We start from the raw sequence: 23970 nt of genomic DNA on the forward strand, positions 1-23970 counted from the left end.
GTCATTCAGGTAAAGGAACCACCACAGTGACGCGGAGAAAGAGCCAATGAACAGTGGTTGCATGAGCATGGAGCAGTGGCTGCGTGCATGTGGCAAGACAGATCCTATACTACCGCATCCATAGTGAGATTCGGCGGAGGATGTTGAGTCTGTAAAGCCTGGCGCATCTACAGACAGAACCCAAGATACAGGAAATAGTCGAAAACTGCACTGCAAGCTGCGAAGGTCTCAGCTTTCCGTAATGTCATAGTGATCAGGTTTCCAGAGGCTTAGCTGAGCATGATAGTCATGTATATCTGGAGCTCCTAAAGCCGGAAATGACAAACTGGCTCGTTATCTTGTATAAAGAAGCCGGAGTCCCCCATCGAATTCACTCCAAATGGGGGTTTGAATTACCATTACTATCCATCACCTTGCTTTAGCACAAATTACCATTACCCCTCAAGAAATCCGATTTCCTCTTTCAATTATTGTTATCATGCCTGTTGATTATCTCTCCAAGGTTGAAGCCGCTCAACAGGCCGTCTTGAAGAAGACTCATGGAGGCAAAGCGGGAGCCCAGTTTGTTCAGGAGGTCAAGGAATCCCTTCTTTTTCAATACAACTGGAATGAGCTTCTTTCCGCAGCTCCAACTGCCATTACATTAGTTGGTTCCTGCCATGTTGCCGCGGCCTCACCCGATGCTGCAAGGATTAGCTTGAAAGACTCTGTCCCAGTTGGGGGATTCAAGTATCTGCGGTTCGTTCCCCCTCATTAATTCTCCAGGCATTCCAATGGAACAGTAATCTAAACCTTTCCAGTGTCGCCCAAAATCCAACCCTCAGAGCGTGTCTGGTGTTTGTTGCCGGCGAGGGTGACAAGGCATTTCGCGTTGCGGGAAGCAACATGTCATCCATTGCTAGCCAGTCTTCCAACATCATAGAGGCCATCGCTGGCACTATCAGGGCCATCCAGGGTCTCCCAGACACTCAGCGCAACTTAACGAACGAGCTTGTAAAGTTGCGAAGGTTGTCCAACTTTTGCCTCAACCATGCCCAAGAAACCGAAAAGGCCTTTGATACCTGGCTTCTAGCTGTTTCCGAGTTCCACCAGGCCTCTGTTCAGGAACACGGGAAGACTGAGCAGCAGTCTCAAACGAATCTAAGCGCTATGTTACGGGCTGAGATTGAGGCAAGTTACACAAACAAGGAACTCGACAGGGCCGACAAGGCTTCTGAAGAGATGAAGGAGTCGCTCCAGAAGCAGGAGAAGGCGTTTCAAACCGCCAACGACGCTGTACCATCTGGTAACTTGACTTGGTCTCACCTATTACAATGGAATACATCGCTAATAAAGTCTTTTCGCAGCTTGGGAGACCTGCGCTATGGGTGCTCTGACCTCTATTACTTCGGCAGGACCCGTGCTTATTGCCCAGGCACTGCCTGCCATTATCAGTGCCGCCAATCCCATGACTGGAGTCAATGGACTTGTAAATGGGCTAACTCAAATTGGTCGCCAAGGTGCGCTCAACGCTGCGGGTGCACCGCCCGTTGCCCGGGCTCTTCTCGGTGCCCATCAAGGCGTTCAGCCTAGGGGCGCAACCCTCCAGTTCAACGACGCAACTCCTGAGACCGATCCTGCCTATGTCGCAGCCCCTCTTCTTGCCCCCTTCATCACCACGCTCTTGACTTATCTTACTTCTGGTGAGGGCAATACCCCCGACTGGTCAAAGTTCAAGGATCAGGCGTCTAACAACGGAGCCGGTACTGAGGGCCTGACTTGGCTCCTCACCAACCTCGAGATGCAACAGAAGTCTGCAAAGCTGGGTACCGGTCAACCTAGCGTTGAGTTGACCGCTGTCTTTGACTCCAGTATTGCTATTGTCGAGGATATCAAAAAAGAGGTCGCCAATCAGCAAAGTTTTACTTCCGCCAAGACTGACCCGGCCTCCATTGAGAAGTGGCAAGATGCCATCACCAAGGCGAAGCTTGCCGTCACAAAGCTCGAAGCCACAGCAAAGTCGTTCCCTGGATCCTCCTCGAATGCACCAAAGTTGAATAACATCTCTGTGGACAAGAAGGACAATAGTGCCGTCACTGCCGCCCTTAGCACGGCCACCGAGAAACTTGCCCTTAATCAAAGAGCCCTCGAGACTGCCCAGTCCAACTATACTAATGCTGTAGCAGCTGCCGCGGAAGTTCAGAAGAGGCTGACTGGGATTCAGACTAAACTTAAGGGCATTGAGATTACTGGAAAAGCCCTTGAGCGCGTCAAAGAGATCTTGATTGAATGCATCGCCATTCTGGTTGAGCTTAAGGTGCAGATCAGCAAGCTAACCACCTTCTTCAACGCTCTTTCTACCATGGTCAAGGTCATTATTGATACCAAGGTGAAGAACTTTGACACTGACGCCACCGCTGTTGGTGAGGAGGCGTCTCAGAAGGGCATGCTGAAGCTTAATGATCTCGACATCGAGACCATCTACATGTCGACTCTGCAGATCAAAGCATACTTTGATCTTCTACAGATGACCTGCCAGATGTATACCAATGTGCATGCCAAATACGTTAATCCGGGCCTTTACCTTCTCACGGAACTAAGCAAGGTCACAAGGACTGCTGAGGAGATCGCTCCCAAGCGCGACCAGCTTAATAACTTCACAGATGCTGCTAATAAGGCTATAAATGAGCTTGTTGCTCAGGTGAGTCCTTGTGTCTTTTCGGGCTGAGGGACTTTCTGCGTTAATGAACATCACTAACATTGACATCTTTCTCATCTTAGAAGCAGCAGGAAATCTCCGACGGCCTTCAGTCCCGCATCGATGCAATCGCAGAGCAAACAGACATTTTACACAAGGTCGGCGTTCCCATGCCTGCGGCTGGCATCATTCAGGCTATGAGGACTGGCGGTGAGGTGATCAAGGATGCGGTCAAGGACAATCTGCCCAGCGGTATGCGTGTGGAGCAGAACGTAGATGCTGCGTCTGACTTTTGAGTGGAATATTGAGGAGTTTGAATATGTTTGGGGTAAATCCAAATCCAGACATTCCTTAAAAATTGGTTAATCACATACGTGAGATTTCGAAACGTGATCGCGGCGACGCTGTTAACCCCACCACTCGATCTTCAAGCTGGAAACACTAGATCCTTGTCATGCCGTACACGGCACAGACTCGGCGATTGCGGCTAGTTTCCCAGCCGGGTGGGTAAAGGTGGGCTCGCGCCACTTTGCTCCGATGTGCCGTCATCGGGGAATTAACGCCGGCTGTTGAAGAATTTCTCCAAACGTTATTACTCATTCTGGTCGGAGTCGACATTGGAGAAACATAGAGTGGACCGAGCAAGCGATTCGAAGACTTTGATATACCGACGAGCCATTCCATCCGGTCCAGTTTGAGCGGTAATTTTGACGAATCTTTCACTGTCTGAGCTTCTGGCATTTTTGAAAGAATTTTCGAAACTTTCTCAAACTTCCGGCCGGTGCAAGGGAAGTTTCGATCTCTCAGCACAACAACGATGAACGGCACCAACGGCACAAATGGGCACCATGCAGTCCCGCAGACGCTCAAAAGAGCCGAGGAAGTAGAGGATGTAAGTGTCTCAGCATCGTCAGCTAGGCTGGGTGCGACATGCTGCCCGGACATCCCGACTGATCTGCCTGCTCCCTGTTCAATAGCTGCTCGATGCCGTCAAGGGTCTGATCGTCCCGTACATCAGAGCAGCCGATGAGGCAGCTGGCCAAAAGGCCAACGGCTTCACATCCGTTGACATTGAAGGCGTCCCCAGCAATGTCTTGGTCGACACCCAGAAGCCTGAGACGTTGGTCGAAAAGTTAAAGCTCTCTCTTCCCGAGGGCGATGGGCTCGGTAAGGAGGGCTTGCTCGATGTCGTGCAAAAGATCCTTAGGTACAGCGTCAACACCTGGGACCAGGGCTTCATGGATAAGTTGTATGCAAGCAATACTCCGGTATGTTCGCAACCCTTTTGGTAAATGTGCGATGCGCTAGATGAAGCTCTGACTTTTCACAGGTTGGCGTCGTCTCCGATCTCGTTCTATCTGTTCTCAACACAAATGTAAGTTCACCTGTCCCCTGGTCTTGCGGTATTGTCCTTGCTAAGTAAACCAAGCTCCACGTCTACCAAGTCTCGCCTGCACTGAGCATAATCGAAAAGATCACGGCACGAAAGTTTGCAAACCTCTTCGGCTTCAACGGCCCCCGCGCCGGCGGCGTCACCTGCCAGGGCGGCAGCGCCTCCAACCTGACCTCCCTCGTCGTGGCGCGGAGCGCCCTCTACCCCGAGACAAAGGCATCCGGCAACGGCTCGCACGACTTTGTCATCTTCACCAGCGCCCACGGCCACTACTCTGTCGAGAAGAGCGCTCTCGCCTGCGGCCTCGGCGCGTCGAGCGTGTGGGCCGTGCCCATCGACGACGCCGGACGCATGATCCCCGAAGCCCTCCGCGAGCTCGTCGTCCGCGCCAAAGCCGAGGGCAAGACGCCCTTGTACGTCAACTCGACCGCCGGAACGACAGTCATGGGCTCCTACGACCCCTTTGAGGAGATTTCGAGCATCTGCAAGGAGTTTGGCTTGTGGTTCCACATCGACGCCAGCTGGGGAGGATCCGCCATCTTCTCGGAGAAGCAAAAGGCCAAGCTCAAGGGCTCCCACCTGGCCGATTCGTTGACAGTCAATCCGCACAAGATGATGAACGTACCTGTGACGTGCTCATTCCTGCTCACGCCGGACGAGAAGGTATTTCACAAGGCAAACACCTTGCCTGCCGGGTACTTGTTCCACAACGTGGACGAAGCCGAGGACGTGTGGGATCTGGCGGACCTGACCCTCCAGTGCGGACGTAGGGGCGACAGTCTGAAGCTGGCGCTGGCCTGGATCTACTATGGCGCCGGCGGCTTCGAGCAGCAGATTGATCATGCGTTTTCCCTGGCGGAGCACCTCGCGACGTTGGTGCAGAAGAGCGACAACTTTGTCCTGGTCTCGTCGAATCCGCCACCTTGCTTACAGGTCTGCTTCTACTATGCGCCAAACGGCCAGCTTGCAGAGGAAGCCGAGGCGAACACGAGACGGACCAGCGAAATGGTCCACAAGCTGATACAGCGCGGCTTCATGATCGACTATGCTCCTGGGGAACGAGGTAGCTTCTTCCGGGTTGTCGTCAACTGTCAGACCCTACAGGGAACCGTCGAGGGCTTGGTCAAGGCGCTAGAAGAAGTCGGCAAGGAGATTGCGGCGTAAGTGCGAGAGAATCATGTGGTAAAATGGTGCAATTCGATATAAATACATCGAAGAATGATGTCTTAGATGATAGACTCGGCCGAACAAATGCCAGCAGAAGGTTCATAGACGAGATGCTGCGTGCGCAATGTGTTTGGGCGTTGATGGCGCTACCTGTGACCGAGACAAGCTTGGATGACAGAAGAATCAAATAAGAAGAGATTTTATAAGTGAGAACAGCTAGAAGCATCTTTCAGGCATGAAATTAGACCAGGAGATGAGAAGAACCGAAGCGAACCTAGATGGAAGACGGAGGAGACATTTCTGGGGGAGCATGGATGATGAGCCTGGATGAGGGACAGTAAGGTAGGGAGTGGGTGGTGGGGTGGCCCCAGATAAGATAAGAGATTAGATAAAGGAGCCCAAAAGTTTTTTTTCTTGAGGTACTCGTCTCTCCAGTGTTCGGTACGACGAACCCGCCCAGTTCCCCAGCAAAATACTTTTCGCCTTGCAACCTCCAGCCCTCAATCACAATGCCGAAGCCGAGAACGAAACGTCAAGCGATCCGCGACGAGCGAAAGAAGAAGAGGAGGGAGGTGGATGAAGAGAATTACGAGGCGAACAAAGAGGAACGATCGTCGAAGCGCAGGCGGGTCGAGGACGAGGAACAGCATGGCGAACAACAGCCCGCCTTCAACGATGCGGCGAACGAGCAGGAGCAGTCTTTCCGTGGCAATGGGCCCGAGGTGGAGTTCTTCGGAATGCTTGCCGACGAGGAACAGGAATACTTCCGCCGCGCCGACGAGCTGCTCGAATTGAACCAGTTTCCCTCCTCCGAGGAGCGCGACGTCTTCCTACAAAACGTGTACAAGGAGGCGCGGGGCAAGGAATTGAAGTTGGCCAGCAGTCAATCGCTTTCACGACTCATGGAGCGCCTCATTATCCTTTCGAACACAAGACAGAAGAAGCAGATCTTCAACGCTTTTGCTACTCATTTTCTGTCCCTGGTACAGCATCGATTTGCCAGTCACTGCTGTGAGAAGCTGTTCCTCGAATCGGCACCAGTTGTGACACAAGAGTTGGGAGGTATCGTGCCGGAATCTAAGGCGGACGACGAGATGAATACTGAAGAGGACGGCGAGCCGGCGCCTGAGAACACTATGGAGGACCTCTTCCTTATGACCCTCGATGAGTTCGAACAGCACATGGGATTCCTCCTGACGGACAGATTCGGGTCCCATACCCTGCGCGTGCTCCTGGTTGTTCTGTCCGGAAGACCACTGGACGACGCAGCTACCAAGTCGATGCTGAAGAGCAAGAAGAAGGAGTACATTTCCGTCCAGGGAGCCACAGCAACCGCAGACGAACTCACCCACCAGCTGAGGGCCGTTCCCGAATCCTTCACCATGGCCACCAAGAAGATCATCCAGGATGCTGTTTCTGGTATGGACTTTACCGCGCTGCGCGTGCTCGCCAAGCACCCCACGGGCAACCCTCTCCTCCAGCTCCTGCTCGAGCTCGACATCTCCCTCAACCACAAGAGCGACAAGGAATCCGCAGCATCAACGAAGGACACCCTGCTGTACAGACTGTTGCCCGACGCGCCTCAATCTCTGAGCGACGAGTCATCGCAGGCGGCAGACTTTGTCAACAGCATGGTGTACGACCAGATCGGATCTCGCCTCCTCGAAACGCTCCTCACAAATTGCCCCGGCAAGATCTTCAAGGCGCTCTCTCGTAACTTCTTCGGCGAGCGCATCGCAACCTACGTCCGCAACGACATTGCCTCGTATCCCGCTCTTCGCGTTCTGAACCGTGCCAGCAAGGACGATCTCGTCGAGGCTGTCAAGAAGATCATCCCCGCCGTGCCCCTCTTGGTGACCAAGGCCCGGTACAACGTGCTCAAGACCCTCTTTGAGCGCTGCGAGGCCCGTGGCGCGTATGAGGAGAAGAGTGCGCTCACAAGAGCTCTCACCGACGCGCTCGGCTCCAATCCCAAGGACGTAGTGCCGAAGCTTTGCCACCTAGTCGAGGAAGAGCCTGCCTCAGACGACAAGAAGTTCCAGCAGGATGGCCCGCAGAACAAGACCGCAGTTGCCAACCACGGCTGTCAACTCGTAACAGCTATGCTCAAGACCTCAGGCAATCCCGTCAAGGTCGCCCAGAAATCCCTCCTCGCCACGCCCCCAGACCTCCTCGTCAAGCTCGCAACCACGTCAATGGCATCAATGACCGTCCTGACGACAGCCCTCGCCACCCCGGCAGCCCCCCAAAACGAGTTCTTCCACAAGGCGCTCGTCGGTGCGATTGCCCCGCACGCGGCCGAGCTCGCCCAGTCGCAGTTCGGCCACAACGTCGTCCTCGCCATCATCGAGGTGCCCTCCCGCGGCACAGACCGGTCGATCCCGTTTCACGTCAAGCAGACCATCATCGGCGCGCTGGCGGAGCACGAGAGGGCCCTGCGTGACTCCTGGATGGGCCGCAGCGTCTGGCGCACGTGGAAGGGTGACATGTGGAAGACGAGGCGTTCCGACTGGGTCAAGTGGGCCAAGGAGGTGGATGGGCCGGCCGAGGAGACCAAGTTGAAGCCGTGGGAGAGGAGGAAGTTGGACCAGCAAAGGGGGCTTCAGCCGAGACCAGCGGCCGCCGCCCCGGTGAGAGGTAAGGTTGATGCGGAGGAGCATCAGCAGGAGGAGTGAGACGTGGCATGTGTATGATACCCGACACCAAATCATTCATCGAATGTAATTCAAAACATTGAACTGCCTAAACCTCAAGGCATGACTTGTCTTGTACGCCCCTAGTATAGATCAAGGCAAGTTGATAGGAAACGACGACACTGTTCTCGATATCGGATGCCAAAGGAGGACCGGGGCTGCTTCGACCACTCGGGAAAGAGCGGGGCGCCGAGACTGCCGAGCCGGGCCCGGCCTTCTCAATCTGTCGATCCAGACGGGGTTCCGGCTTGGCTTCTTCGATGCCCACGACGACAAGTCTGTTGGATGAAACTCACGTATACAGTCTTTTCTTCCAACGAGTTCTTTCTTTAGACCTAAGAATTTTTGTGAACAGTCACTTGCCGTCTGTACCATTGAGTTTCCATATATCAGACCGACAAAGTGACAATGGCACGTAACTAATCCTGGTCTGCCCGCTGGCCGCTGACAGATAATACTGGAGTGCTGCTCATCTGAGATCTCGTGGCATCCATGCAAGCTCAAATTCAAAATATAGACTGCGTCCCAAAGCTTAGCCGGAAATTGCTCCTTGAGATGGCACAAGGTTTGATTAATTCACCCTGTCTTAGATTGACAAGGTGCGTAGGGCTGTGTCTTTGATATGACTTGTCGCATCACGCAAATTGACAAGCAATGTCATTTTATCAGACCAGCTATAAATTCTGCCAGCGATAATCTTCTCGTCTCTTCTCTACTGACATTGCCTCTCTGTTCCTGATCCAACGCCAAGTCTTCACCTCGCAGAACATGAGAAAAAGAGCCGCAGGGTAGTGTGCCGCACATCCGGCCCTGGTCCTAGTCAACCGCAAGCTCACGCGCGGGGATCACTAATACCAACTGGTAAATGGATCAAGTTCCAACACGTGCGGATGATCTCTTTTTGCAGCTTGCAAGGACTCAATTCCATAGCGTAACTTGCAAGATCAGTCAAGGAAACGGGGAATAATTTTCCATCCAATCACCCGCAACGGTGGATCGTCTGAACTCGCGTTTGTTTGCCTATCCCCCTTTTGGGACACCCCCTGACTCCTACACTCCCCTCTCCCCTCCGCAATTGAGGCTGTTCTTGCCCACCGAGACCAACGTCAGTAAGCCGTTAAGATTCGGCCTCTCCTTACCTGATACTAGTCTCATCTCCGCAAAAAACCACCACCATCCCGGGAATCCCAACCCAACTCAAAAAAAATTCCCAAGAAAATCTGCGGGTGTACCATTTTCGATATGCTCTCACCCGGGAGACCGATGTTACCCTTCCTCTCCATTGTGGACCCCTCATTATGAGAGGGTCCCACGACTCGGGGGCGAAGCTTTGAGATGTTTATAACAACCCGGCTCGGCCGCCGTGATAGCTTGAGTCGCTACTGAGCTGCTCACCCTCTCTCTCAACGTCAACCCACGGTCTCTACATTCTTCGCCGCCGTCATGCTGTACCGCAACCTGCTGCCAGTGGCTTTCTCTCTCGCGGCCCCCGCGCTCGCGCAGACGACGAAATGCGTTATTTCGCCCTCCAGCAATGCGACATCGGACGCGGCTGCCATCGCCGAGGCGTTCACCAAGTGCGCTAGCAATGCCGAGATCATCTTCCGTGAGGGCGTCGAGTACAAGGCCTACGAGCCGATTGTCGCCACCAAGCTTTCCAACGTCGTCATCACCGTCAACGGCAACATTACTCTGCCCGAGGACATCCCCACCGTCCAGGCTCTTGTTTCTGCCAAGGGCGGCACGCTCACATGGTTCCAAATCGGCGGCACCAACGTCCAATGGATCGCCTCAACTGACGTATGTTTTTCTGACTGTGATACCCTAACAATATCTCAATTGATACTCATAATCCTCTTCTACAGCCTCACGCCGGATGGATTAAGTCCCATGGACAAGCCTGGTGGGACGCCAACAAGCCCGGCGAGGCCGGCACGCCCAACCGGCCCCATCTCATGCAGTTCAGCGTCACCAATGGCATCATGAAGAACATGAAGTCCCTCAAGCCCATCGGCTGGAACTTCTCCATCAAGGGCAAGAACATCACAATCTCCGACACCGTCATCGACGCCCGCTCCGAGACGAGCAGTTTCCCCTTCAACACAGACGGCTTCGACGTCGGCGCCACGGACGTGACCATCACAAACAGCAACATCTTCAACGGCGACGACGCCATCGCCATCAACGACGGCGCCAACAACGTCCTCTTCAAGCACGCCACCATCGGCTTCGAGACCCACGGCATGAGCGTCGGCTCGCTGGGCTCAAAGGTCGCCTCTGTAGCTGATGTGAAGAACATCCGCTTCGAGGACGTGGATGTCCACGGCGGGCTGTATGCTGCGCGCTTCAAGAGCTGGATTGGTGGGCAGGGGTTGGCGAAGAACATTACCTGGAGCAACATCCGCCTCGACAACGTTACCTTCCCCATCTTTGTTACGCAGACCTACTTCAACCAGGCGAGCGCTGGCGGCGACAGGCCCAACAACTCGTCCGTCATGATGGAGGACTTCACCTGGGAGCACTTCTCCGGCAGCATCAACACCAACAACCCTGGTGACGGATCCTGCACCACAAACGTAAGTCTTTTCTCTCACACCTCACACGTCTTAAGATGTTCGATTTGCGACGAGTGCATCGATGCTGACAATGATACGCAGCCTTGCTGGTACAACGCTGGACTCCCTAACCTCACCCACACCGAGGCCGTCATCATTGAGTGCAACACCCAGACGTCTTGCAAGAACTTCCAGACCAGAGACATCAAGATCCACCCCCAGAGCTGCGGCGCCCCCAAGCTCATCTGCATGAACGCGATGCCGACGCTCAACCCTAACCTCGGCTTCGAGTGCGCCAACGGCACATTCGCGCCCACCGCATGAATGGAGTTTGCGTGTGTGTTATAGCATAGTAATAGTAATCAACCTTCAAGTACATTGATCAGTCTTTCGATTCCTTCTCATGAACGCAAGATGAGTGTGATATTCGCCCACGTTTCGTTTGACAGCCTCCAGCGCAATACCGCCTTACACCTTTGCGGTTCTGCGCTTCAAGTGACAGACAACTCCCTTTGTCCGGTAAAACCACCGCGAGCTAGTCCACCATTTCTCATTCGGATCCACGAGCTCAATCTCGAATCTCGAAATCAACGACGGAACAACCTTGTACACCTCCATCTGACTCAAATTCCTTCCAAGACAAATACGCGACCCCCCGCCAAACGTAATATCCGCCGCGTTCCACTGCCTCATCCGCAGCTTGTACGCCTCCGCGCCCTCAGCCTCCTGCCGCAGCCAGCGCTCGGGGCGGAACTCGTCGGCGTCCTCGCCGTAGACACTCTTGTTGCGGCCCACAATGTACGGGTTCATGCCGACGAGGGAGCCGCCGGGCACGACGGAGCCGTCGGGGAGCGCAAGGCCGCCCTCGGGGACGATGCGCTCCATCGTCATGGATACGGCTGGGTGGTAGCGGGTCGTTTCACGGCAGACTGCTTCGAGGTAGGGGAGGGCGCGGGCGGCGGAGTGGGATGCCGGCTTGTCACTGGGGATGTTGGCTACGACTTCGGCTTCGAGGCGCTTCCAGATGCGGGGGTTCTTGAGGCAGTAGTAGAATAGGGCGCGCATGGTGATGGCTGTTGTGTCAGCGCCGGCGATTACTGTAATCTTGCATCAGCCCTGTTCCCATCGAACACAATCTTGACAGACGGGGTAAGTGTAGAACGCACAGTTCAACAGGAGGTACCCAATGATTGTACCCTCATTGACAATCTCAGGATGCGTTCCCTTGGAATCGATGAAATATTGCAGGAAGTCCGGCTTCTCGGGCGTAAAGTTTGTATCTTCGCCTTTGAGGCGCTCAGTCATGTTCTCAACAGCGATTCTGGTCACGTTGGAGATGTTTGGCGGGCCGAGAGGATAGACCGGGTTCTTGTCGAGCCAGTAGTCCGTCCACGGCATCTGACCGCAGAGGCCGAGGTAGTCGATCGACTGGTCTCCGATGGCTAGAGTGCCGTCAAAGTCGCGGCCTGCGTCCATGTAGCCAAACTTCTTGCTGAATGTGACGTAGCCGAGGAAGTCCCATGCATCTGTGATTCGAATGTCAGAAAAAGGGTACTAGACTAGATAGTAGGCCCAAGAAAGGTGCGATGGCAGTTGTGCTTACAGTATGCTAACCAGTCACCAAAGTCGCAAGTCTTGCCAGTGTCGACGAATCGGCTTTGAAGATGATCGCAAAACTCGTCAATGACCTGATCCATGTGTGGCTCCATTGCGAGCACGCTGGGGACGGAGTAGTGTCGGACAACCGGCCTCTTCAATCTGGCGTGCTCGACATTGTCGACTTCGCTGAACATGTGATATGTGATCTTGCCATTGATTATGGATTTGCTGTTCTGGTAAAAGTTTGACTGGAAACGATTGATAAGTTTTTGAGTGTTCTGGAAGTCGTTTGGCGAACCTACCTTTGTCCATTTTCCGTCGGTGCTGTAGATGACCTTGACCAACTCTGGTATGTCAATGTCTAGGAGATTCGGGCCCAGTCGTACTACGGGCCCGTACTTCTCATGGAGCTTCTTCATTCGAGGGGCATAGTCGGCTGAGATGACTTGCCAAAGACGCCATAGGTTGGTCCATCCTAGGGCATGGTAAGTATTGTTCGCATCACAGATAGTCTCTTCCGTTCTGTGGATAGACGGAAGTCTGTAGGTAAAAACTTTTGTGACTGGACTGACCTGCTAGGAAAGGACCAGGGTATCTTTTCAGTGAAGAAGTCTGCCAGGAGGCGAAGAACCAGAGAACGATGCCGATAGTAGGAGTGAGCAACACGATGCTCGCCTTATGGGATTGAGCATTCGTCAAGACGGACTCCCACGAGGACGATGTCCCGTTAGTAGACGAAGGCAGAGAATCCATAACAATGAGTGAGAGCTGTTGCAACCACGAACATGAGTCGAGAAGGCCCGGTATGTGTTATGATTGAAAAAGGAGAGGAACAAATGACAGTCAGGGTATTGAGAATCAACGTGCCCTCGGGTTCTATAAGCGAGTCGGCAGAAACGACGAGGGAGGCAGCGACACGAATTGTTTGTGATACCCTGCGTAGAGATAGATCCGCAGTAAGCTGTTGATTGCAAGTGCAACGCTCCATGTTTTCCTGTGTCATCCCATCCGACTTATTTGCAACTTTGTAGAAATGATATGCGGGGACCCTTGCTCTTGGCGGAGGGGCCATGCCGCCATACAGCTGTCTGATGTTGGGTCGAGATGCAATGGCACGATTGCTAGCAAGCACTTTTGCTCCATAACTGTGAGGAGAGTTGGGCTTCTTACATGTGATAAAATGAGCTCAGGTCTCCGAGGCTGGGCACGTTCTCAAACCCAGCCACTCAAGTGTCCCATCAATTTTCTTCCCCAAAATCGGTCGCAACAATGATCTCAGCGTTCGTGTTGCTGGCTTACTAGTTGATATTTCTTGCATTAGACCTCAATCAGTCAGGATGGTGACCGGTGTACATTGAATGACAGATCGCTTGTACGGGTAGCAGCGCGGTGTTACGTTCGACCATCACACTCATGCATAACTGCATAGCAACGATTGAACGCACGATACACCAATAGAAGGGCTATGATTGGCCATGGCCAAAATCTTGGCAACGGCCAGGGCCTTCTCGAGGATCTATACTCAATCTAGACTCCAGGATTCGGAACATAACATTACAACTGACGTGTGAGTTCCAACGGGCGTGGCGACGGGTGAACGGGAGGCTGATTCCGCGACTTTTGAGCAAACTTGGCGGATCTTTTGGACTTTGCCAACCGGGGACCTGGTTCTCCAGTGGGTATCTTTCTACACCGGGATTGAAATTGGTGTGCTCCGGTTCGCTTGAGAAGCTCGGTTGCTTTTTGAGTAGGGATCTAGATTGTGGAGCCCAAACGCAGTTTGCTGGAGAACGTGTTGGTTCACGAGCAGAGCCAGGGAACAAAATACCAACCAACCTAGTGAATTTGGTTACAGACGAGGAAGTCATTACGTGTCCCTCCGCCGAGCTCGTCTAAGACTAGGATAATTCCACAGGGAGCAACCAACACGAGACTCTGCGTAGCTTTGCTTGAATGTCTCACGCTACTAATGGCGACATAGACTGAAGGACGTCTGGTGTTTAGACGTCGCTAACTCCGTCTTTTGTTGATGATCTAGACTAACACTATTTGATGTCTTGCAGAAACACCTATGGATCAAGGCTGTGTTTTCCGTATCGGAAACCCCCAAGATCGATCTGTGCAATTAGATTCCCCAAATCCACCATGAAAATTTCGTCTCAGAAGAAAAACGACATCTGGGCCCTTGGGATGCCGGAAATGCACCAAGGACCTCCTTCTACCTTGGCAAACAAGGCCCCTGGTGACAGAAAATCAACACCCTTATGTGTTTGCCAGAGATCGGTTGTAGGAACATGCGGCAGGGTCACAAGTCCCGGACACCAGCAGAGTCGAAGAAGCGTCCCCGGTCTTATGTTGGAGCTCATGGCTGGCAGTGTTGATTGATACGTACCAGCCGTTAAAGCTTGTGTGTATCCCAGTGCCCCTATAATACCGTGAGAGAATGTTTGGACATGCTGTACCTCTCAAATCAACTGTGTGGAGTTGAATTGACCAACTGTTGGATTGTGATGTGATAACCGTCCGCAAATTCCCGGCAGATCTTTGTAGATATCTATCTGGTGCATCTCCACGAGCTATGGACGGAACTTATTGCCAAAGGTTTCCAGCTGATGAAAGTTGTGGCCTCTCCGTACTGTAACATACTCTGCAAGCTATCAATCTCATCACCAAGATCGAGGCCATTCACAACACGTCTTCCCCGACAGAGTTCACTCTGTTTCTAGAGACTTAGGTAGTTTTTCTGACTTTGTCGCCAATCTAAACCATGGCGATGGACGGTGAGGCCTTGTGGGCTCTGCCTGTTATGTGGTCTATGACGGGACTCGTTTTTCTGTTTCTTCTTCTACGTATTTATACGCGCGTAGTGTGCCTTTCATCATATGGTCTCGATGACCAAATCTACATCGCCGCATTTGTAAGTTCCCTTTCTCTTCGCGCATGGCTCGCCCTAGGCTTTGTCCAGCCCAAGACTGACATTTGACGCATCAGGTTTTTCTTCTTATCTTCAACATGTTCACGCATCTAGCAGCCAACCATGGTTTCGGACAAACACCGGACGAGATCGGGAACATGGAGGAAGTAGTTCGTGCCACTCTGTTTGAATGTATTGGCCAAGGATTCGCCATTGTGGGGATGGCCATTGCGAAGTGGTCCATGGGCTTTTTCCTGCTACGAATAGTTACACTCGGATGGCACAAGATAGCTATCTGGACAGCAATGGTTCTTGTGGGACTCGCCTCTATTGGTAAGTACCTATTAAGACTAATGGCTTTACTGCTCATGTCTCTATCAGTAGTCTCAGCTTTGGATGTTCCTCGAACAAAAATTGCCCACTGCCCAGTTTTTCAGTCCCGCTGACATTTGCAACCAATAGCACAGGTCCTTTGTTTTTGGCTGTCATGCGTGCCCTTTGACTACGTGTACGATCGCAGAATTGAGGGAGGATACTGCCCCATTGATACGAGGCCGACTTCGTACATTCTATGTGGTGAGCTACATCTCTGCCGAGACAATATGAAGAGTCAACACATGCTGACTGTACTTTCAGTGTCTACAATTTTTGTTGATATGTTCTTCGCTATATTTCCTTGGGTGTTTATTTGGAAGCTACAGATGCCAAAACGCGACAAGATCACTATCGCGGCGAGTATGAGCTTCGGACTTATGTGCGTTGACCAGCCGCTTCTCTCTGCACCGCTCAGGGCTTCATATGGCTAACTTTTCGATCAAATAGTGCTGCAGCAGCAGGTATCAAGCGTACTGTCGAAGTAGAGGGCCTCTATACGGAGAACTACCTGAGTACATCCACCTCAAACACCTAAACTCAACAATTGTAACGAATACTGACCCATCCTCAACAGGAGACAGTGTGGGTTTGATTGTTTGGTCAGCTGCTGAGATGGCTATTACAATGGTAATTCCTACAAAGCAAGACCCGAGACTCCAATTACCTTACAGAAACTGACCGTCGCAGATCTGTGTCGGCATCCCCGTTTGCCGGCCGCTTTACAAGCGTCTTTTTCATCGATTCACGTCCGAGAATGCCAGCTCGGGGTACCAAAAACAAAATGAAGAACGATCCTCTTCGGTCCCTCTCCGCACGATTGGCGGTGGAATGGTCGGCGGAGGCGGTCGCCCACTGCCTCAGAGCAAGACAGACACCACCAACAAGTCGGACACTGATGATCTAAGCTTCAAGGATGCTGCGCTTGGTATCAAAGGATCTTCCACTCGCACACAAGTCAGCAGGGGAGACATACCGATGGATAACACTTCGGATGAAGAGATTTTGGGGGAGGAGTTCCGGAAAAGCCAAGTCAGGCAGACTGAGGGACGTGACTGTAACAGGTATGACGAACAAGAACCCAGACTTGGCGGCATACTCGTGACAGAGACTTACAACGTCGATCGGTCGTAAGCTACGCTGGAACATGTATAGATGGAAAGAGGACACGGCGCAGCAGCTGGCTGAACAACGAATCTTGCCCTGTCTTTCATTGAGCAATATTGAACCAGAAATTGTATAACTCATTCTTCTAGCCGCACTGAAGCATACTTTACAGATGCCTTTGATGCCTCTCGCTGTGGGACAAACGGCCCGCTGTCACAATTATTTTAACGCCATTCTATGTACCCTCATCAACCATCTTCCATGGCCTTCTCGAGCTGCTCCCTTATCTTAGCCATACTCGACTCTCCGTCTTGAATGTTGCCTACTGCAACAGTTTTTTCTCTTGACTTGAGCCCTTGGGTGATTGTGAGGTCTGATTTAGGGATGCCCAAAACCTGTACTTGAGTTAGCAACCAGTAACTAAGGAAAACCGCAAATGATGGGCTCCTGCCGCTTAGTTCGGAAATGCTACAGAGCGGAAAATAAGCTAGACTAGGATACATACCCCACTGAGCAATTTCACAACAGCTTTATTTGCTTCGCCTTCCTTCGCCTGCGCTGAAACGCAGAGCTCTACGGTCGCTTCTGTGACGGCGGTGACCCCCTCACGAACTCGGGAAGCGCCAGGTTTTACATGGCACTGTAAATATAGGGTACCTAAGGGGGATTTCTTGGTACCTGACACAAATCGAATTGCTGTTGACGCCATGTCAGATTGCTCGATCGTAGTGTTGAAGATGGTGAGAGACGAGAAGTTTAAGTATGGTGGTGTGGGCGGGCTTTTGAGTTGTTGTGGAGAGCGAGGTTCGGATGAGGATGCCTGATTGGTCCCTTAAAAGCATGCCACGAGATACTGTCATATGTGACTTCCAACCTAAATTTGCCTTCCAAGCTTGTGTTTGTCTAGTTGGAGCAGAATTTCGAACAGGGCATCAGAGAGCTTATCATCGAAACCCACTCTGCAGAACATGATACCGTCGGTACTTGCATAATTGAAGTGGCAATGCGCTGAAGCCCGGGCTATTTTGAGTCCAGAGGCGGGTATTCAGCACGACTACGATTGACAACTGACACAAAGGGATAACGCTAGAACATGATTTCGAGATTAATCCAAACCGTAGAATTGTTGCCAAACTTTTTGTTGTCTGTTACCAGAAGTTTTGTCTAATGATCTAATGAAATTCTGCTCGAAGGAGTCCTGATCAATTTGATTTCCCCCCATCGCTTTCTTCTTACGCCGTCAGGCCAGTGAATCCAAGACAATTTTGTGTCGCTTGCTTATTGAGTATCGTTAACTTACAAAGAAGCCTGTTGAGTCTGCTGTACGACATTTGTAATAACTCTGCCCGCCTTATTTGATTGAGAAGAATGGGCTCGGAGCTCCTCCTTCTCGAGGAGGGTAAGACGATTCTCCGCATGCATTCTCTTAGTGGTAATTCTCTCAGGGTAATTCCTCAGGAACATGTTGGTAAAGTGACTGCCGTAGTGGATCCCCTCCTCGGGAGACTGGCCGACATCGTAGCCTGGCAGAGGTTTGGCAACGGCCTGAAAGCTGGGCTCATGAAAGTAGGCGAAGGCGAAACGATCGCGGGTGTTCAAGCCGACCTTATGGGGAGTAGAGGGCAGGTAGGAGTTGGTGATGTACTGCATGATATCACCGGGGAAGACTGTGAAGACGTTGGGAACAGGGGGTACGTAGTGCCAGCGGTCGTCCTCCTCCGCCATTCCAGCTGAGCTCTTTTCCCAGTTTGCGTAGTGCTCACCGTCATAGGGGGGACGGATGAAGAGGCCTGCATCTATGTGTTAGTTTCCGCTAAGTCTGACTCGCTCATGATCTCGACTTACCGCCAACATCATCTTGAGCAGCAATAACCAACAGGCCATAGTCCGTGTGAGAGCCAATACCACGTCCAGCCTTGCCCTTGCCGTTTGTATTATGGGTGGGAGGAAATCTAGTAGGATAGGTGTTAGTTGATAGGCGTCTGAGAAGACTTGACTGCTACTGCGACTGTGACTGTGACTTACCTGAGAATACGCATGTGATGCCATCCGTCCTGAGTCAAATTTGTGAGGGAGCCAGCGGGGACATTCAAGCCCAATTCAGCAAGCTGGAGCAACTTCTCTCCACTTTCTCCAAGGTAGTCCATGTATGTAGTCATAGGCTGTTTCATTTCGTAGTCGGGCCACGGGGCCGGGCCGTGGCAGGGCCACTTTGCGCGAACGCGGGGTTCAGCAAGATCCAAGTCTTTAGTGACAGTGAAGATCTCGGAGTAGTCCGCGATGCCATCGGTAATTTCCTCGCCGGAGGCGATGTAACCCGAGTAGCTCTGAGAGTCAACACAAGCAGCCTTTTCATCATGGGGTTTAGCAAAGAATGCCTTGCTTGAGGCTGTGGCTTCGTTGAAGATATGCTGCTGCTTGTCGTTCATAGAGACTTGGAGGATACCATCTCGGCGCCAGGCATCAACTAAAGCTTTTCCCATGGCGCGATCTCCAGGGCTACCTGTGACACGCTCAGGAAGTGTGAATGTCTCAAGCTGAGCTACCGTGGCTCTGTGCCCCGGAGGCATTGTGGCAGCCATCTGCGCGAGGTTGTGGTCTGTGACGGTTGCCAAGTCACGACGGGGGTGGCCAAGGGCTGACTTTCGTGCGCCGCGGCGAGCGAGTGTGCTCAAAGACTTCGTGATGGCTGACATATCTGTGATGGAGCTCCGAATACAAATTATTTCCAAGAAAATTTGGTGAAAGACAATATGCTGAAAGAGCAGTGGTGAAAGACTTGAAGTTCTCGATCTTTACAGCTTACATCTGCTCTCTTTATACTTGGCACTTCGCTCTCTGGGCCTCATCATAGCTTCTGTCAAACGGCATTGGGTTGCAATTCACATGCCGGAGGCACGTTTTCATTGTCTCAAGGACTACAGAAACAAGTTTAAGTTTCCTTCGGTATTGACGAGGTCTCGTTCATAACATATACTTGAACTTAAATCTATCCCATTTAGCAACAGAGGGGCGGTGCTTTAGACCTCAGGAGGTATCAAGCCATGCCTGGTCGGCATCGATTTTCCGTTTTAGCTGGTGTATCCCGCAGACGCCCAGGAAGCTATCAACGATGCTTGGCATCTTCATGGGTCGGGGCACAATGTCTTCGGCGGAATAGAGGTGGAACCCGTGTCGAGGTCTCCAGAAGACCCACTGAGTAACCAGGAGGAGTTGTCGAGTCAAGAAGATCAGATTTCGCAATGTCCCTTGCAATTTTGCAATTGGGCATCTCCACGATGGCCTGTATCTTCGATAGATGCCAAGAAGCCCACCGGCAGCTAGCTTCAGTAACTAGGGCTTCGTTGTCCTTTTAAACCGGTCCTGAAGATTAGCAAAAACAGTTGCAATAAGTAAAGCCCCTTTTCAAGTAATTAAAGAGACGATTGCCAAGTCTGAAGTCCATCAGAATGAATTGACAACTTAACCAAGAAATGTATGAGCCAATCAAGATCTTGTGAACTTGTGCGATACAGACAAATTGTGATCAAAGCTTTGGTTGCATTGAGCCGTAAGTCTAGGGTAGCGTGTACAGGATGATTGGACAGACTGATTTGTGCACTCCTGCAACAATAACTGTTGAATTGACCGCTCTCGCCGCTCTGCAACAAGTTACCCAGGAGCCTGCTCTTGCTCAGCCGCCAAGGGTTACCTTCCATGGGATCCACGTAGGTTTAGACTTTCTTTTCTGCCCACGGCTAAATGAGGCTCGCCCCAGGTGACACGAAACCTTAACTGATGCTTTGGTACCGGATTGGCTGCTTACGGATCAAGAGAGTTTCGCGCGCGTTACCAGACGAGCGGTTTAACAGTGTCGAGGCTCGGCAGCGACTCAAACGTTCTTTGATGAGTGAGAGGCGCGAGTCATAACGAGATCTCTTCTCTCCCGGGCTATGAGATGTCCAAGCCTCGACCTTCGCATCTGGTCCGTCCCCAAGACGCCAGGCCCTTTCTGAGGCCGTCATCTCCGGACAATTACCCCGGACACGGACTTTAGTCATCCTGCGTCGACGTTCCAAAGTGGGAGCTGGCCGCAAACCATGATTCGTGGACCTCGTACCTTCACTCCTTTCAAAGGAAACCTTGCCTTTTCTGGAACTACTGTGCGGCACAGCCGAGGCCGCCAAGTTGTCCCCATCGATGCGTCTCCGTATGATCCGTGACTCTAGTGTACGAACGGACAAGATTCCGGGGATCAGCTTGGAGAAAGGCGGCCCAATTATGGAAGGGCAATGTTGATTCTTGTAATTTTTTTTTAAATGGGATTATTCGAGTCTCAGCGCAACATAACAACCCGATAAGCTCGGAGGTTGACCAGAGTTACGATAACTGCTGAATGAGTCTCCCTCGTGTAAAATTGCAACGTCTCCAGATAATATGTGAGAGCTTCACCAACCCTCTCATTGGAGGTATGTATGCACAAGCACACAGTCTCTCGGTGTAGGGCTTCCTTCAAAGTCCGAGTTCCCATCCATGAATTCCTGTCAACAGGGATAATGCCAGTCCAAATCTACACGAGACGTTCAGGATCGTCAAAAGCTTGGATTCCCTGGGACCAAGACTTAAGATGACAGATCTTTTCCGCCAGTAATCTGATTTTGGCGGATTTTGATGTGCTCGTTACCCAAGGTTTGCTCGAAAATAGATTAGCTAATGACAAGTCCGCAATGTCTTGTCCCCAACCAATTTGGCATAAAAGTCTAGTATGTCCATGAAATGAGAATGGCTCAGGTTGCCGGATGTTCTGCTTGCTACATTTCGACGTTTCTCTTGAGTCGGATGGCTAGCAGAAGCCACGTAGTAGACGAATGCAGTCTGAGGCAATACTTTATGCATAAACTACAACGCGACAGGTGGTCAGGAGTCCCGATGAAGATATTTTGGGCGCCAGAACTGCAAAAGTCGTCGTTGGATCCGATCCAGAGAGTACTGATACCCGACAAGTTCTTGAACACAAGTTCGCTCGTCGTACAAAGTAAAAGGCAACACCTCAATGATGTCCACGCCCCTCCTCGAAAGGACAAAGACACATTCCCGGGCATCCTTCAAACCAAACTTTCTAGATAGCTCTATGGCTTCAACAACTCATACGCCGACGTCCATGCATTCTTCACATATCTGATATCGGGCTGAACTGACTGAAACTGGAAAATCTTTTACGAGATTGAGATGCTAGCCGAGAGAAGTCCAGATTGCTTGAATGAGCGTAAAAGAACATGATTTCGCAGGTCTGAAAAATGTAAGCAGCTTCTGGAGGTTCGACAGCGGCCTTGGCTGAAAGGAACAGTTGTCGAGGTTGAGACGAATTTTGAATCTGACTACATATGTCCAGGATATACCGGCTGTGAAGTTGAAGCGTCGGAACTGCCTCCGCATCGCCCCTGATTCCTACATGTAGCATTCGGCCGGTCGCAGAAACGCTCTCAAACACGACTTATCCGGGGTTTGGATTATCCTCTGGAGAGTCAATACATCCATAATCAGGCTATTAGGGAGCTTGTAAACCTAGAAGCGTAATCCCCTCGACGCGTTTTGATGGTTTCGTCGCTTTGCCGTTTGCTGAATCCAGTGTGAGACATGTGAGTCTTGGGGCTTAGATCGGAGTCATGGGTGATATTGTGATCTAGCAGTCTTCTTATGATATCGAATTCACGCTGGATCGAAGGTAGTAGCGGGAAATAAGGTTTCTCAAATGTGCCCCAGCTGAGATGGACCATATTTAGATATTATCCACGGCGGATACAAACCGCTCTTCCCGCTTGGCGATCTGAAGAGGCCGGAATATTACGGGAGCGCGAGAGGTACTCTTATGCTGATTCTTGGCCTCTTTTGGGAAGTCGAGGTATGACTATGGCCTGAGAGTTCATTTTAGGTAACCTGAGGTGGTATCGGGATTCACTGATGCAGTACGACGTCAAATGGGGGGTTGTATTAGATATGACAAGTCGGCGATGCCCGTGAGAAGACCCTAATTCTCGCCAGTGTGCTAGGTATGAGCAGGATTCTGTTGACATGAACCTTTACGACGGACAATTTTCCTTCCACGGTGTCCCTTTTTCCAACCTCTAGTTACATTCTGTTAAGGGGGGAAGGAGAGTTTGGCCAGTTGGAGCGGAAAAGACACTTGGCGGTTTAGGTAGGTCACTTTGAAACAGCCTATGATTCATGAAGCTTCAGAAACTGCCTAACGTCCCTGAATTCATGACTCTGGAGGATACTTCGCAAAGCAGGACATTCCGCAATTACTGTTTGTAGAAATTAGGGCACGATTCGACGTGAAAATTTGGGTTGGTACATGACAGAAGAGACGCTGCTCTGTTAGAAATTCGGCAACATTTCGTTTCTATTGGCTTCGTAGGCTTCTGAATTCGGCACCCGGGAATTTGAACTGCAGATTGACTCAGACGCGTTTTTGGCAGAATCACCAATAAGTTCACAGCGGTAGAGAATTTGACAAGTCAAACTTTAGCGCTGATGAGAGAGAACTTGGCTTCTACTCTCATGGACACCGGCTGATTTCTTCTGACGCTGACGTTTTCATAGTAGTACTTGTATGGCGGTAACAGCTCACACGCAGTTGCAAATGATTTTTCGAAAGAGCATCTTATGTGCATTTACCAAGAGAACGAAGGCTGCAGAGTGGCCATGCTTGTTGTGGAGGCTATGAACCCGATATGCACGCTTTGATCACCCACCGAAAGCTCTGAGAACAGAAATTCCGAGATTTGGTTGTTTGACACGATTTGTGCTTCTTGTAGTAACTGCCATGTTGATGTTAGCATACTCTGAGTCTGGGTTGCAATCATGCTATATGCACCAGGACTGGCGTGATTGTATGCTATGGTTTTGAGAGTGAGACTGAGTATTGTCAGAATAGACTGAAGAATTCAGGGGCCATGAGCTGGGAGGTGATTTCGTTCCGATGTTCAGAGAGATGAGAAAAGTAAGAGCGTCTTACGCCAATGAGAAGTATAATTATTATCTACTGTAGCCCTCTGTGTCAGAAAGTTCAAGTTCAAGTTCAACGCACGATTCTGAATAAACTGGAACTCCGGAAGCGTGCAACAGCAATCTTCGAGCCTGGGCTAGCTCCTTGCCCTTCGTCCTGACGTAATCCTTAAATGGCAAAATGATGAGTGACCAGACACAAGTCGTGCGGTATGTAACCAAACAATGAAAGTTTGACAATAAGAACACCGTAAAAAATTGCAGTTCACGCAGAGACTCTATTGAGAAACGAAACCATTGATTGCTTCCCGTGGTCTGGGCCACGTTTTGACTGATATTGTAATGAGCAATATGTATGGACTTTTTTGTTTGAGTTCGCTACAACTATTCTTTCCGAATTCTAACCCAGAAGGTCTAAGAAAGGGATGACCATAGGAGGAGTGGCAACAATAGCAAAGGCTTTTCACGATTGATCAGAATACTACTAGCACTTTTAGTTGTTACTT

General features: G+C 51.2%; 10 protein-coding genes across 10 annotated transcripts; 6 read left to right on the forward strand and 4 right to left on the reverse strand.

The window, feature by feature from the left end:
* Positions 1 to 478: 478 nt before the first annotated feature.
* Positions 479 to 2973, forward strand: CABS01_05008 (uncharacterized protein; the record flags this gene model as incomplete). Its single annotated transcript, XM_060538378.1, has 4 exons — positions 479 to 738; positions 801 to 1285; positions 1347 to 2680; positions 2761 to 2973. 4 exons carry the CDS (start codon positions 479 to 481, stop codon positions 2971 to 2973), a joined length of 2292 nt encoding a protein of 763 aa, XP_060405550.1.
* A 521-nt stretch (positions 2974 to 3494) lies between these two features.
* On the forward strand, positions 3495 to 5234 carry CABS01_05009 (uncharacterized protein; the record flags this gene model as incomplete). Its single annotated transcript, XM_060538379.1, has 4 exons — positions 3495 to 3569; positions 3655 to 3945; positions 4008 to 4052; positions 4107 to 5234. The coding sequence occupies 4 exons, from the start codon at positions 3495 to 3497 to the stop codon at positions 5232 to 5234; spliced, it is 1539 nt and encodes a 512-aa protein (XP_060405551.1).
* A 512-nt stretch (positions 5235 to 5746) lies between these two features.
* Positions 5747 to 7912, forward strand: CABS01_05010 (pumilio-family RNA binding repeat domain-containing protein; the record flags this gene model as incomplete). The annotated part of the gene is made up of 1 exon (XM_060538380.1): positions 5747 to 7912. The coding sequence occupies one exon, from the start codon at positions 5747 to 5749 to the stop codon at positions 7910 to 7912; it is 2166 nt and encodes a 721-aa protein (XP_060405552.1).
* Positions 7913 to 9373: 1461 nt separating this feature from the next.
* On the forward strand, positions 9374 to 10809 carry CABS01_05011 (glycosyl hydrolase family 28; the record flags this gene model as incomplete). Its single annotated transcript, XM_060538381.1, has 3 exons — positions 9374 to 9730; positions 9796 to 10506; positions 10588 to 10809. 3 exons carry the CDS (start codon positions 9374 to 9376, stop codon positions 10807 to 10809), a joined length of 1290 nt encoding a protein of 429 aa, XP_060405553.1.
* Positions 10810 to 10953: 144 nt separating this feature from the next.
* CABS01_05012 (uncharacterized protein) lies at positions 10954 to 12837 on the reverse strand (the record flags this gene model as incomplete). The annotated part of the gene is made up of 5 exons (XM_060538382.1): positions 10954 to 11582; positions 11652 to 12011; positions 12089 to 12332; positions 12387 to 12559; positions 12657 to 12837. 5 exons carry the CDS (start codon positions 12835 to 12837, stop codon positions 10954 to 10956), a joined length of 1587 nt encoding a protein of 528 aa, XP_060405554.1.
* Positions 12838 to 13638: 801 nt separating this feature from the next.
* CABS01_05013 (uncharacterized protein) lies at positions 13639 to 14450 on the reverse strand (the record flags this gene model as incomplete). Its single annotated transcript, XM_060538383.1, has 3 exons — positions 13639 to 13839; positions 14047 to 14066; positions 14297 to 14450. 3 exons carry the CDS (start codon positions 14448 to 14450, stop codon positions 13639 to 13641), a joined length of 375 nt encoding a protein of 124 aa, XP_060405555.1.
* A 401-nt stretch (positions 14451 to 14851) lies between these two features.
* On the forward strand, positions 14852 to 16504 carry CABS01_05014 (uncharacterized protein; the record flags this gene model as incomplete). The annotated part of the gene is made up of 7 exons (XM_060538384.1): positions 14852 to 15001; positions 15076 to 15331; positions 15461 to 15574; positions 15635 to 15752; positions 15821 to 15885; positions 15948 to 16000; positions 16061 to 16504. The coding sequence occupies 7 exons, from the start codon at positions 14852 to 14854 to the stop codon at positions 16502 to 16504; spliced, it is 1200 nt and encodes a 399-aa protein (XP_060405556.1).
* A 221-nt stretch (positions 16505 to 16725) lies between these two features.
* On the reverse strand, positions 16726 to 17186 carry CABS01_05015 (uncharacterized protein; the record flags this gene model as incomplete). Its single annotated transcript, XM_060538385.1, has 2 exons — positions 16726 to 16872; positions 16983 to 17186. The coding sequence occupies 2 exons, from the start codon at positions 17184 to 17186 to the stop codon at positions 16726 to 16728; spliced, it is 351 nt and encodes a 116-aa protein (XP_060405557.1).
* Positions 17187 to 17773: 587 nt separating this feature from the next.
* On the reverse strand, positions 17774 to 19173 carry CABS01_05016 (2OG-Fe(II)oxygenase; the record flags this gene model as incomplete). Its single annotated transcript, XM_060538386.1, has 3 exons — positions 17774 to 18267; positions 18323 to 18429; positions 18503 to 19173. 3 exons carry the CDS (start codon positions 19171 to 19173, stop codon positions 17774 to 17776), a joined length of 1272 nt encoding a protein of 423 aa, XP_060405558.1.
* An 879-nt stretch (positions 19174 to 20052) lies between these two features.
* Positions 20053 to 20960, forward strand: CABS01_05017 (uncharacterized protein; the record flags this gene model as incomplete). Its single annotated transcript, XM_060538387.1, has 3 exons — positions 20053 to 20184; positions 20594 to 20686; positions 20889 to 20960. The coding sequence occupies 3 exons, from the start codon at positions 20053 to 20055 to the stop codon at positions 20958 to 20960; spliced, it is 297 nt and encodes a 98-aa protein (XP_060405559.1).
* Positions 20961 to 23970: the final 3010 nt, after the last annotated feature.

Source organism: Colletotrichum abscissum, assembly GCF_030869225.1.
Source record: "Colletotrichum abscissum strain IMI 504890 chromosome Unknown Scaffold_10.1, whole genome shotgun sequence".
NCBI classification, from domain to species: Eukaryota; Fungi; Ascomycota; class Sordariomycetes; order Glomerellales; family Glomerellaceae; genus Colletotrichum; species Colletotrichum abscissum.